General features: G+C 39.9%; 1 protein-coding gene across 1 annotated transcript; it reads right to left on the bottom strand.

Annotated features, from left to right (window-relative positions):
* Positions 1 to 779: 779 nt before the first annotated feature.
* On the bottom strand, positions 780 to 2120 carry bhlha9 (basic helix-loop-helix family, member a9). The gene has a single exon (XM_086226861.1). The coding sequence runs from the start codon at positions 1940 to 1942 to the stop codon at positions 1076 to 1078; it is 867 nt and encodes a 288-aa protein (XP_086082987.1). The 5' UTR covers positions 1943 to 2120; the 3' UTR covers positions 780 to 1075.
* Between the last annotated feature and the right edge of the window lie 13243 nt (positions 2121 to 15363).

The raw sequence follows: 15363 nt of genomic DNA, 5'->3' as shown, positions 1-15363 counted from the left end.
GCTCAAGCCAGGATTCGAACCCGGAACCTTCTTTCTGTGAGGCAACAGCACTAATCTGCACCACTGTGCTGCCAAGATTCAGTAGTATTGAAGAGAAATAAACTGTGCCTCTGAGTGTAATGTTAAAAAGCCATGAAAATATATATTTTCTAATGCACAGCATGGCCAACATGCAACTCCCTGTGTTACATGTTGATTTCATGGCTCATATTGAAAAACAAAAAAAACAAAAAATCTGTCAGTGCTATCCCTCTGCCTGTCAACCCATGCTTTTATTTATCTGTGTGTAAACAACACCTTGAATTTCTTCTCTTAGAAAAATGACAAGAATGGACTTGTGAGGCCGTGTTTCAACTAAGTGAAAGACTTCTGTCATCTCAGACTCTGAATGGTAGAGGCTGTTGACCTTGGGCTATAATCAAAAACATCAACACACACACACACACACACACACACACACACACACACACACACACACACACATTTTTACAAAGCAAAATATTGGTCAATTGATTCAAACAAAATTGACAACTTTGTTTTAAAATGAAGCAGATTAGGGATGGGATCCTTTTAACATTTAATTTGAAAGTTTAGAAAAGATCTCTTTTTTACAAATTTACAAGAAGCCATGACTTTTATACAAAAAAGAATAAATACATTAATATATGTTGAAATTTGTGTTCAAATTGCCACATTTTCCTTAAGATGCATTTCGTACTTGAAAGAAAACATAACAAAATACATCAGTTTCATATATTTGTAAACAATATATTTTTAGTCTAGTAATTGGCTTAAATGGTATCACACTTTATGTTATGTAACATGGTTACATTCAGTGAGAGTAATCTACAACAGATTATAAAACAGTATTTTGAAACATGTACAACATTCTACAGTTCAGATTAATTGGTCCCTAATTACATTTTTGATTACTCAGGAAGTGTTACTGTAATACTGAGTTGATTTCATCACTAGAAACACAAAAAAACACATTGAAATGTTCCCTGAGACCTTTCAACAGTCCATTGATGTAGTGTTTCATAGTCTTCCAGGCATTGGTGATCTTCCCTGGTTGTTACAATATGTCAGAGACCATTGAGAGGTTGTGGTCTGACTCCTGCAGATAGCTCACCTGCCAAGGAAGCCCCAGACCTGGTGATGGCTCCATAAAAGTGTCCATGTACCCCTGAGTGCAGGAGGCCCACATCCCTGGCTGGTACCCCAACCCATCACCCACCTGAGAGTACCGCACTGGACTTGGCGGGTGATCATGGGGGCTGCCACAGTGTCCATGTGAGGTGCAAAGTTGCCCCTCGGTAGGATAACAAGGGTAGTGTGGTGATGGGGGACATGATGATACACTGTTGTCCATATAGACGTATGGCTCCGCAGGCAGCCGCTGCACATGCTGTTTTGGTTGCATCTGGTGAGAGATGGATGCATGCCAGGGTATGTATGTTTGATGCTCCAGATGAGGAACGGTTACCCTGGTCTGCTCAAGTCGAGATGCTCCCATCACTCCTGGCACCACAGATGACCTGTTGCACTCCCGGTGCACGCAGGGCTTGCTGGGAGGGTTTGAACTCAGGAAAACAGAGAGAGCAGAAATGCGATTGATGGCCCTCTGCAGTGTAGCAATCTTGGAGAGCCGCTTACCACTGAGGTCATGGTTCAGAGCAACTCGTAGGGCATTGAAGGCCTGGTTATAGTCCATAATGCGTTTCCGCTCACGGACATTGGCAGCCATTCGTCGAGCTTTGGAGCGCACAGGACGATTGCGTTTCTTGATATGGCTTTCCTCTGGGTCACTTGGACTGCTATTTGAGCTCTCACTGTCTTGGAATGATGTCTTGGGACTCCCCTCATCCTCACCTTGGCCAAGGGTGTCAAGCTCCAGCTCTTCCTCAGAGAACTCAGATTCTGCAATGCTACTACAGCTCATGGCGTCCACAATGGGGACTCTAGATGAGTGTCCACAAAATTGTTGTTCAGAAGATCCTATGTTTGCGTCTGCTCACACAACTGGACACGCTCCTTGAATGCTCCTTGACTTGTTCTTTGGGGCTGTCAGTATATTCTGTTGTGCCGACATCCCGGTATTCTCCCTTGACTCCTCCACTGCTCTGTGATTACTTATACCTTGACAGGACAGGTTGGCCTGCTTTTTAAACCTGTTGAAGTCACATGGTACAGTCACCTGTAAGGAATGGTGCACTCTCTCTCCCTCTCCAGGTTTATGAGCACCCTCCAGGCAAATGGCACTGTCACCTCCTCCTCCTACTCTGACTCTCCCTCACATCCCTTGCAGGAACTCACAGGAGATTTTCAACACTTTATATCTACAGAAAACACAAGAAAAATGTACATATTCTATGGAGATTAATAATTTACGTCTCATATAGCACCTTCAGAGACATGAATTTGTCCGTTTTTCATTTGACAAATACAAGTTCCATTCATCTGCTTGGCCTTTTTGTTTTTGCAATTTTGCGCTTAAGAGTAGCAATGAAAATATTTAAACCACAGGAGACATCCATGACAAATTGTACATTTATCAGAGTGGCCAATCTTCTCTTCACATTTTACCTTTTCTCAGGTCTGGGAAGAAAACAACCTTCTTATCTACCGTAGCATAGATTTGTCCTTGCAATTAGCAGTTGCTAGAGTGGCCATTCTCCCTCTCTCCATCTCTCTCTGCTCAGGTTTAAGGGCCATGTAATTAAGCATAGCTTCCCTGGAAACTGTCCCCATAAATCAGGTCTGGGCAGCACCTGAGGACAAGAGCAGAGTGAACACTAGACATCAAAGAGAGGAAAAAGAAGGGCAAATATTTTACAATTAGAACCTGCAATTGCTGCTGACTGAGGCTATTGATCTTTCAGGATTGTTTGCTGTTGATGATGTGTTTCCACCTTTATGAAATGGACACTTTTACCATAAAATATAGGTTTTATTAATGCCCTGTAAGATATTGAGTTACATATCATTTTCTAAATTTTTGTAAATACCTGCTTGATACAGAATACACCCTGACATTTATGTTTACTCAGTTGAACAGTGTAAAGGTAGAACTATATCCACACAGATCACGGCGTCATACATTGTGGTGGATAGTGAAAGTTGATCGCACTGAACTTTAGCAAGGCTTCTGGCCAAGTGCAGCAGGTCAGGTAACTAAAGGGCAGGCCCTCAAATGCTGAACTGGGGGTCATTGAGAAACATTGCTTCCTTCCTGCTCTCTTCTTTTTATTGTATGTGTTGCGGCTTCAAGACGCCAACCTTTAAACAATTACAGCCCAGAGTTTCACAGCTCTTCAAGGACAACTACTGAGTTTAGGTGGGAATGTGTGGCCATCTCCCCTACCTGTCTGGGAGATCAGCACCTATCAGGATGGATGTATTTTCACAGAAATTTTTCATTCATACAAAGTACAAAAAATATCATATTTTGACTATTGTATATGACTCCTAAATATGACCATTTTATTTAAATACATTTTACATCTGCAGTTTTCATAAGTTATTATATATACTAGTAGGAGTAATTTCTTAAAATAAATTATCATTATAAATTTGATGAGCACAAATGTCAGTTTTCTATCTGTTCCAAAACTTCTCACAAACATAATAACCTCCTTATGAGAAGTACATACTTAAGTAACGTTGAAAAATAGCATATGAAATATGAAAACTAAGATTGCCCTCACTCTTAAAGAAATATTCCAATGAATTGGAAATACATTTATGTTCCATCCTCTCCAAAGCCAGACAACAAGATTGTCTTTGCATGTGTTAACTTAACTAGCGGCATATAACTTTTGTTATGAAATAGGAAATTAAAATTTAAAGACATTGCACTTTTAGAAGGGGACACATGGTTGGAACTGCTTTCCTGACAAAACCACCCGGGGGAGTAATGCAGCACCTCAAAGGCCCCATCGCAACTTTGTCCAACAAAACAAAATTGATGACTAGAAGAGCAACTGCTCCTCATAGTCAACTTTGACAGAGAGAAGGAGGAGGATTTCTTCTGGACAAACCATGATCCAGACCTATATCTTCCAAGTGACTGTTGATGGAGGTACAGCCCATCACCTACCATTCATTGTGCTAACTCAACTGTGGCTGTCAGCTTCCGAATGCACATCCATAGGAGAGAAGGGTATCTATCTTCTTGTCTGGATCTGGGTCCAATGTACAATGGGTATGTTTTCTGAAAAGTACGCGTCTGTAATGTTCTAACAAATGTGTGTTGTTTTGTGTTTAACGATGGTCCACTCCTGTGAAGTTGTAAACTTACCAATTACACCACTATACCCACCACACCTTTTCAAAAAGCCTGCTGATCTTCTGCATACCTTTATCACTAAAACTGTTTGAAATTTTCAGCCCCTGCCCCTCAGCTCAGAGGAGTGCCAACACTTTATCACAAGCTGTGATTTATGGCTTTACAAACATGTCAGATTTACTGCTGTGCTGTAAAGAGCATGGAGACTAAAGCCTCGTACTCTCCCTGTCCATTCATTTTTGACAGGTGACAAGACACCAGTAATTATCAGCCGCCAGGAATAAATCACAAGATTTTATCACGCGGCTCACTTGTCGTTGATGGAATAACCATTTTCAAGTGAGGAGAACCTGCCCAATGCTGCTGAACCTAAGATTTGTAAATCTCCTGCTCAAGCCCCCATAATGACTAGTTGTTAGCCGTTTGTTATTAGAGGTCTGTGTGCCAAAGTTATAGATGTATATTTCCAGAGGGGTAGTTAGGGCTAATAAGTGAGTAAGGTCCGGGTTCGCTAACCTTGGCTTTGCAGTGGTATGTTAATGCATGTTTTTGGTGTCTGCCATGGAATTTTCTCACCTCAATAAAAAGTCTCTTGTCCAACAGAGGGTTTGTGGTTGTCTCAGCCCCTCCACTATTTGTTTCACTGCAATCATCTCACTATAACCCCCTAGGAATAGCTAATGTCTGTAAAAATCAATGATATTCACTGTACACTGACAATATGTGGTTATTTCATAGCAGTTATTTTATTTTCCATGCTGCAATTTCTTTATCGCAAATAGACAGCATTACTGTGTTGGTCAGGACATTCTTAATTTTTCAAGTTGGAGTAGTTTTATGGAAATTTTAAAGGCATAGAAGGTGTTTTTTGGGGGGGCTGGTGCTTTCAACCAAGTAACAACTGTACTGGATTAAACACGGTGAAACACTATTATGCTGTTAATGTTAACATTTTAATTCCAATATTTTAAAACAGACATTTCATGGGTTGACCACCTACTGTTTTAAATCAACCTGGAGCCAGCAAGGTGAATGCTGACATCCTGTTGACTTTTATATTAAAAGAATAACATTCATGGCTCCTCATTGGCTACGCCTTGAGCAACCTCTCCTCGCATCTATGGGAGTTTGTGAAACTGAACTCATTTTCATTTTGTCCTGATCAAGACTTTTGCAAGCGTCCCAAATTTGCTGACATTTGCCTTCTCATTAATCTTACAAACTAACTTAAAACTGCTCCCATGCACTCATTTGCATTTTTCTGCCAGCTCTGGGCATTGGTATGCTTTCAGTTGGGAAGTGATTGCTACTTTCCATCACTCTGATGTCAAACCAAAAGTCACAGAAAGTCATAGTAGCAAAGTGAGTGGGTTAAATAAGTAGGGAACAACCCCAAATGAGATGCAGTGCATTCTGGTTGGACTCATGCTTTTTTTTATTGCAGTACAATGACCAATGTTTCTCATCGGTGTAAATACTTGAACGAATTCTCTGTGGTCTTTAGAAATGCACAGGACTAGAGGTCTTTGGTGCACTTGGATCAGCCTCTCTGCTGTTGGCAGCAAATGCTGCCTGTCATGGCCGATTGAATCAGAAAGCCACAAGTGAATGGGAAGGTCTCATCTCTGAGTCACACAGATCCTGATTAAAAGAGGGAAATAAAGACTGTGTCTGAAATCACTCACTACAGTCAATTATATGATGACCTTGCCGCTTTGTACCTGCATTCACATATAGTGAGATTTATTATACCCTGTATAATTCACTCAATCTATCCCACAAAAGTGTAGAAAAACGGCTTTGCAGCTGATGGTCACTTACCGAGCACTATATCCCATTATGTATTGTGTTGGCTGGAAGAAAAGCAGCAGACATAAAGAGAGGGTTGTCCTTTACATAAAACTCCCTAGATAGTGAGTTCTATACACACTCAGGCGCACACACAGGCGCACACACACATACATACACACACACACACACACACACACACACACACACACACACACACACACACATTACTGCCCTCATTCATTCGTAACATCCATTCATCACCTTAACCATCAAATTAAATGCTCAACTCTAACCATGACACGGAACCAAACCATTACTTTAGTAACAATAAAACAAAGAGAATTGTGGCCCCACAAAGCACATCAATCCCCACAAGAGGACACACACACAGACATTCACACACACACACACACGCACACACACACACACACACACACACACACACACACAAACACAAACATATGCAGATTACACACAAACTAACACACATACAAAAACTTGTAAGTTTGAACTGTAATCATGTACAGCAGGGACATGCTTTAGTTAAACATGCTTCTTAAGTTTTGGTGGCATTCTTTTAGAGGGCTTGAGTGTCAGATCTCATCCAACATGTTCAAAACAAAGCATGTGTCTACTGACACAAGCAGTGTGAATCACTCTGTCTGAAATTACTGGCAATTACGTGATGTTGGCTGTCGTAATCCCTTTCAAGATGCACGCCAGCAATAAAACCTCTGTTGTCGGGTTGAAACATTTCCCCTGGTATTTCAGCATGCACAGCTCTACATTGAAAGTGTTTATAATCATAGATATGTGCTATGGTTTATTTTGCAATATGAGACATGTTTCAAACCGTTTGGTACAAACAGATGCCTTTTAAAGAAAACAAAACACAAACACTTTCGTGAAATCATTATTCACAAATGTTTTTCACACCAGGAAACATTTTGCTTTAAAATGTCAATTTTCAATCGGTCACCCTATTTTATCTTGAGTCTACATTTTTGCTGCATCTTCACCCTATCTTTATATTGCCAGTGGATGATTGGTTAATAGACATTTTTGTTTCAGTCAGGTCATAAATGTGCACTGGTTGCTATGCTGCTTGTTCATGTTTGGGTCAGTAACAGCTCTTGACTCTCTAATTTACCCATAACCGAAACATTAATATAAGCTCTCCTCCTCCTCTTAGTGATTTATACCTTGTAACAAAACCATGCAAATCTGTCAGCACTGATGTCATGACATGTCTAACTGTTTCCTTCACATAGGAATGTCAGCACACTTCCTCCCCTGCCCTAAATACTTGAATCATGATATGAATCATTCATTTTTACAGGATAGTATTTACGGGATCATATGAACTGCAAAGTAAAGGATCGCTGAAGAAGAGGTGTGTTTATTGCACACAGTGATTGGCAGACATTAAACTGTCATTTTAAACCATATATGTATGTATGTGTGTATATATATATATATATATATATATATATATATATATATATATGTATATATATATATATATATATATATATATATATATATATATATATGTGTGTATATATTGCACATGCTAATGTTAGAAATGTAAGTCTACAGCTTTTCAAATCCAACAAGGCAGATGTGTTTGTTCATTCCCTTCATTGTACATTCCTTTCAAAGGGCAGGCAGTCATTAGACTGGGGGATCATTAGAGGGTCCATTTTGAGTTTTGGAACATGTGGTCAAGGTTAACTATCTTAAGGCTAGTTCCCACACAAACAACAGTAGTAAAAGGGGCGCCCTCTGACTGCAGAAGTGGCATCAAAGCATCACAGCATTACTATGGGTAAATGAGTCTGATTCATTTACTCATTCACTTAAATGGATGTGTCTACTGCCATAGATTTGGAGTGATTGACAACTGTTGATCAGAGGCACAAAAAAGCACTTAAGATTAAAAAAAAAAAACATATTTTTGTCATGACTGACCAGGGTGACAGTAAGGCTATCTGTTTATGATCAAAGAAATGTTGATTATTGACAATTTTAGCTTTGCTCTCCAGGTCAGTCCTACATGTAGGACCTCTGCAGAGGTCATAACCTTATTCTGCCTCAAGCCATTATGTTCTCTCAATGAAGAAAGATGCATGACAAGTCTGAAAATGTAAACACAATAGTTGCTTTTTCTCTTTAAGACAGAAATTTGACTTTGACCCATCCCATCAAATTAGACCCAGAGGGATGTCTTTGATTAACTATGCTTTTTTTATTCTATTCTATTCATGCTTTTCTATTTAGAATATTTCTTTAATAATAATTATGTGCAACATATCCCGGGGGACAATGCACAGTATTGTGAAAAAAAACCTTTTGATCTATCTCTTCTAAGGATGCCTTACAATAACAGCTGGAGAAAGAGACAGGGGGTTTTAAATCAGGAGTGTTTAGAAGGGTCACCTATGAGCTATTGTCAGTGCCATAGCATCTCCTACAGTTTGCAGAACAGTTGAAGCTTTGACAGGAAGGGTTGAACTTGAAAACACCAAATTCACCAAAACTGCCATGAATATATGTTAATTTGACTCAGTTACTGCAAACCAATACAGTGGCTTTTCCTTAAAAAATCCAGGACATGCTAGTCTGCTTTATTTTGTTGATTTCCAAAAATCAAGTCTAACACCTTGTCCTGTAAAGATAAATGCTTTATATTCAGTATTGCAAATGAGACTGCAGTGGTTATGCCAACTGTAATCTACCATATCAAGTTATCAGTTACCACAAATTAAAGAATTTCATTCTCAATTATCCTAAATGGAACAACTTTGTAGAACCCTTCATTTCAAATAAAGTGTTTATTGAAAATTCAGTGTGTTGAAGAATCTGCTCAGAGACCACAGGCCTCAGTCCAGGCTAATCGCCCACAATTCTAGTAAATACAAATCGGCAACTGAAAGCATCACATCTCCAAAAATATTACATCATCAGGAGTTAATGTCTAGGGACTTAGTGCAAGGTTCTTCTCTCCAACTCTCTTGGCTCACAAATTTTCAATGAGCTTAATTTCATATTTGTCTGTTTTTGTTGTAAGACCACTGGGTGATAGGAACTAAAAATCAGCTAATTAATTAATTGAAGATGATATCAACCAACAGTCACTTAAAAGGTGCTGCCCTGCTTGATTTCAGATTTTTTTTTTTTTTTTTTGTCATTGAAACATTGTCTGACAAAACCCCACATGATGAGACTTCTGTTTTATTTAAAATGTAAAATGATCACAGAGAGACTTGGAAGTAATATAGCAGCTACTCTGTCTAAATGAACACAGAGGATTGTTACCTGTGGTGATTTGTCCAGAAATTGATAGATTTGGATGAATGATTCTAGTGACTGCGGCAGTTTTTACAGTAAACCTCCATAGAGAGTTCTATTTGGGATCAGTTAGTTTTGTTTACCAATTAAATACAAAAATGCCACCTGGTGGCAACAGGAAATTACATGTTTTTTTACTCATTGACGTTCCCCTCTCAGGGGGTTTACCAGATCCACCACAATCCTGTAAAACCATGTTACTATGGTAAAGTGGCCAATTTTGATATCTGGCTATAGAACGAGAAACTTTAGTTAAGGGACTCTACTAGGTGAGATCTCTGAGAGTGTCAGTATGAAGCTATCTAGAAGCTGAATTTAAGTCATAGTGACATCTAGTGGTTAAAAGAAGGAGAAAATATTATTTAACTTAAAGCATAACATGAAAGTGTCAGGCGCTGAGGTATGGCAGAGGTATCCACTTGCCACTGCAGTTACAATGAGATATCGGCAGTTAACTTCTTGAAATTTTTATGCAGTAGAAAAAAAAGAACGTATGGACCACAGTCATTTTGTTTTGTTTTGTTTTGTTTTGTTTTTGTTTTCAGAAAGAAAACTTCTGTCTGTCGAGAAAAGCCCTAAGTGAAACTGTTTGCTCTTCTTTAAGAATAAATACTCTCCAGTTCTGGCATTATTGATGTTATATCAGCACCTACACTATCCTCTTCAGGCACTGCCTTCTCAGTTTTGTCGCACCTAAACCATGCCTATATCTCCAAACCATGGATGTTCAGACACAAACGCATAATTCATGTGATTTTGTGACATTGTAATGTCCTAAACCCAGCTGTCTCACAGCATGATCAAGGTATGTGCAGGATCACATGCTGGTGTGGTCCTGGATTATGGGCGATGCAGGTCTGGTGTGACTCCTCTGCAGTGAGACAAAATAAAAAGCTTTTTTATTATTATTTAATGGATAGAATTGCATTGGATATTTATGATGACTTATTTTAGAATAAGATCTAGTCAAATTATTTCAATATATAGGACCCTAAACATATTGTAGTACCTTGTAAAAGAAACACGTTGTATATTGACGTGTTAAAAGGGGAATTTAGAAATTTCTAAATTGATTCATGGGTATTACGGTGCAGTGGTTAGCACTGTCGCCTCACAGCAAGACGGTTCGGGGTTCGAGTCCCGGCTCAGGCATGGGATCTTTCTGTGTGGAGTTTGCAAGTTCTCCCTGTGCCTGCGTGGGTTTTCTCCAGGTACTCCAGCTTCCTCCCACAGGCATTGGGTTACTTGATACTCTAAATGACCGTGAGTGTGAATGGTTGTCTGTCTATATGGATTGGCCCTGCAATAGACAGATTACATGTCCAGGGTGAATCTTTCACCTGAAAGCTGCTGGGATAGGCTCCAGCCCCTCTGCGACCCCTGACAGGAAAGGTAGACGAAAATGGATGAATGGAAATAATTTCTACAACTCTAATCATATACAGACTTTACTTTACCTTTACTCATTAGGTAAATGTATGTCCTGCATCCAACCATTTCAACCACAAGAATATGCAATAACATAATTTATAGGTTTTGTGTCAGTCTTGTTAAACAATTTAGACAGGAGCAGATCATAGTAGAGCACTCTGCAGGAAGGCACCTGAGCCTGCCCTTGCAAGGTATCCTTTGTCCCCCGGTGGAAGGTGGAGTTGGGGTGGTGGGGCAAGCGTCACTCTTGAGTGGGCAAAGGCAAGGTTTAAGGACAGAGGACAAGCAGTGACTGGATGAATAGGATGCAGTGGGAGGCTGAAGGACAGAGAAGAAGCTGAACAAGAGGAAGATGGCGAGAATGAACCTGGCTCAGGTCTCATCGTTTAACAACAGTAAACATCAATAAATGGAAAAGAATGTTATTTAAAAATGGCAATTGTATCCATCTCAGTCCTTCATGTCACGGGGATGTAAAAGATTATGAAGACAGTATTGAATTTTCAAAAAGGGAATAAGTAACTCAGAGTTGTCACTTTAAATACAAAAAAGTCAGATTACAATCTATCTGATGACACATTTCTTCTGTCCGGATGTCCATTGCCTGCATGTTTTTTGGCTGTTAACATCTACGCTCTACATTTATTTCAGTTTTGGTGGATGTTTTCAAATTCAGGGGGGCAGTGCTCTGCAGAGCCATTCTGCATTGGATTATAAGCAATAGTAGATAGGAGTCATGTACAATGATAAGGTGACACAAATGTCAGTGCGAAGTGCATCTTCATATTTGTCGTCCTCTCGAAGTTTTATGGACTGGTCGGGTAAGAGAACATTTGTGAAAAGGTTGCCTTCTTGTGGCAAATGCATCATCCACCAAGGGGAAGTCAGGATAACTGGATTTACTGCTATTTAAAATGTATTTGTAAGGGTTTGTGGTCAATTCAAAAGAAACATTTTTTTAATTGAATCATAATTTATTTTCAACAATGAAGTAGTGAAAAGATGTAGGTTCTAGCTGTGTTAACTCTTATCACTGTCAATCAGTAGAATTGAGTTGCTTTAAGAACTGCTTTAAGTATTTGTTCAAGATTCAATGTTGTCCATCTATCGATGGCTGGCTTTGTATGTATAATGCCAACAATGCTCAAAGACAGAAATCCTCTCTGAAATGACACTCTCTTAGTGTCACTTTTGTTTCCCCATTGCTAAACAGGCTTGTTGCAGACGGATTTGAAGCTCGATGAACTTATACAGATCGAGGTCCTTGGGGGGAAAAAATGTTCTCACTTGGTTGAATAAAGATTTCATACAAATAATTTAAAGCAACACTATAGTAGCAGTTTTCTGTTGTGTTTTATTGTGTAGGTAAAGTCATGAGGTCAGTGGACTGGGGCTCTTATTTGTACGGAGCCACATTGTAAATACTGCTTGTATCAGACCACCGGTAGGACCACCCTATCTGAATCTATTAAACCATTAAAACTGTTCGTATTGAAAACTGTTAGTATACTGCTAGTAGTTAATATCTTTCAAGAGCAATGATTTAGTCTATTTGTGATCATTTGTCAGGCTGACAATGCTACAAAAGATTTCTGATATATTTATATTTTCCTTTCAAAGAAAAATATTAATGTACAACCAACTGGAACATCATTCCTGTAGTTTTGAATAGAAACAGATCACGACAAAGTACCGTATATTAACAAAAGGTGTAAAAATGTGGCCAGTTGTGGGAATGTTAGATTTCCCCTCTGGGTGGTGTTAGTAGGCTACACTAAATTCCTGTAAATTCGATGTGGGGAAGGGGCGGCGTGGCTCAGAGGTAGAGTGGCCGTCTAACAACCGATGGGTCGCTGTTTCGATCCTGACGTCCCCCGGTGACCATGTCGAAGTAACCTTGAGCGAGATACTGGACCCCTAACTGCTCCTGATGCCCCTGTGACGGACTGGCGATACGTCCAGGGTGGATTCCGCCTCCCACCCGACGTCAGCTTGGATAATCTCAGACCGAAATCACAGATACACTCCCAAAGGCGTTCTCTCCGGTACTCCAGCCTCCTCCCACAGTCCCAAAACATGCAAATGAAGACGAGGCTGATTGATACTCTAAATTGACCGTGGGCGTGACTGTGAGTGTGAATGGTTGGTTGGCCCTGCGATGGACATGTGACTGCCGTTCAGGGTGAACCCCACCTCCCACCGAAGGCTGCTGGGATAGGCTCCACCCCCACGCCGCGACCCTCAGCAGGATAAGCATTAGACAATGGATGGATGGATGGACTCCCTAAAGCCATTACAGTTATTTGTTATCATGTAACATTGACATTTAACTATGTATAGAATTCATAATTTTGCAACATTAAAGATTATTTGATAATTACTGGGAGCCTCTCCCAGCAGCTTTTGGGTGAGAGGTGGTTCACCCTGGACAGGTTGCCAGTCCATCGCAGAGCCAACACATAGAGACAGACAACCATTCACACTCACAGTCATACCTACAGTCAATTTAGAGTATCAATCAGCCTCGTCCCCTCTTGATGTCTTTGGACTGTGGGAGGAAGCTGGAGTACCAGAGAGAACCCACACAGGAACAGAGAGAACATGCAGACTCCACACAGAAAGATCCCGTGCCCGAGCCAGGATTCAAACCCGGAACCTTCTTGCTGTGAGGTAACAGTCCTTACCACTGCACCACCGTGCCGCCTAGAATAAGGCAATGAATTGCAAGTCTCAGGGCTCATCTGAGATTTGAAGCCGCGACCTCTTGCACCCAAAGCGAGAATCATACCCCTAGACCAAACGAGCCACTAATTTTAAACAATCTGCCCTGAATTACATGAGTTCTGTCTTGCCCCATGTTACATCCCTCACCTAGTTTGATGAAATCAGCCTCCTGCTATCAGACAAGGAAAATAGTGGAGATCACATTCCCTCTTTGGCAAATGTACCATTTTTTTCTCCACATATTACTAGCACCTCCTCATATTATTAGCTATTACATGTCATTTTGTGACAACGGACAATGGTACAGCAACTTTGATCACCTAAAGCTTTACATAGGTGTTTGTATCATGGTGTGTAACATACCACTATTGACATTAAAAAATTGTTTAGATTACATGATTCTACTGTGTATATCTGATTTCTTGGATACGTTAAACTGAGATTAAAGGTAGTTTATATACCCTCTATGGCAGTCTTTAGCATGAATGATTTTTCTCACTCTGTGTTACATCCTGATTGTTACATTTCTTCTTTGAGCCTAAGCATTTACTTAAGCATCCAATTCCATGGCGCAATAAATCTTTTTTGTGCACCTGACATTAAAGAAAATTAATCATTGAAGAATTAAGGTATTAAAAATGTGCTCTACTAGTAGATCTCTGGTAGATTGACAGACCATAAATACATGCGCTAACAGAAGACATCTTTTCTAAATTATTGATGTTTTATGATGCTGTAAATGTTTACATCAATAATAAGACTGGTGTATTATGGACCTGTAGTTCAGTTATTGTCTGATAAATAATGAATTGTGTCAAATTGATCCAAATGATAAAATTCACATTGAAAAAAATGACTTGCTATGTTGACATAAAATGTTCTTGCACTTTATTTATTTAGTTTGTATGTTAGTTTGTTAGTAATCATCTATGAATGTGTCCAGTTTACAAGAGTCACACAGAGCATTAATACATGGTTAATTACACTTAAGTCATGCTTATTTGCCACTCTTCTACAAAACTTATTAATTAGCATTAATAATTTGTCCTCATGATAAAGTGTTACCAAAAATATTCCTTTACATTCTGCACTAAACACAAACACAAAATACACACAACCAGTTCAAAAACCAAACTTTTAGGGGAGAGAACCACTCAAGCTTCTCTTCATGAAACATTAATTACCCCCTGATGGTATGATGATTCTATTGGGAAAAAATGGCTATTTTCATAGAATAGTATATAAATAAAATGCCTTTGTAGCAGCACAAGCACAGACTATAATTAGAGGATAAGAAAACAACATACGATTGGTGGAGAATCTGTAATTGATTTTAAACGTTACCTAGTTGTTAAGATTCAGTCAGCTGCACCATGGACCATGTGTGCATGCATCCTCTTTCCCTCTCTCATTCAGCTGTTTTCAACGACACCTCCCCCCTCCCTCCTTCCCAAATCCTGCTCCCGAGTGCAGTCATTTCTAGTGCAGAGAAATGTCCCTGGTGACACTGAGGGATGACGCAGGCTCTCTCCTCCTTTCTCTGTTTCACAACCCCCCCCCCTACCCACCCTGCTAACACCATCTTTTCCCTCTTTTGACTTGCTCTCCCCTTCTTTTTTGCTCTGGCGCTCCCCCTTTCTCCATTTCCTCTCCATCTTATTGCTCTCTCTCTCTCGCTCGCTCTCTCGCTCGCTCTCTCTCTCTCGCTCGCTCTCTCTCTCTCGCTCTCTCTCTCTCTCTCTCTCTCTTCTCCAGCACTGCAGTGCTGATTGTGATTG

Source organism: Aulostomus chinensis, chromosome 15, assembly GCF_037954235.1.
Source record: "Aulostomus chinensis isolate RoL2024-O1b breed Wild chromosome 15, RoL_Achi_v1.0, whole genome shotgun sequence".
Lineage (NCBI taxonomy): Eukaryota > Metazoa > Chordata > Actinopteri > Syngnathiformes > Aulostomidae > Aulostomus > Aulostomus chinensis.
Note: the sequence above shows the minus strand (reverse complement) of the source record. Positions and strands in the feature narration are given on the sequence as shown.

Bases quoted from the DNA above. Each gene is read 5' to 3' on its own strand.
- bhlha9 (XM_086226861.1), bottom strand. From the start codon at position 1,942: ATGAGCTGTAGTAGCATTGCAGAATCTGAGTTCTCTGAGGAAGAGCTG.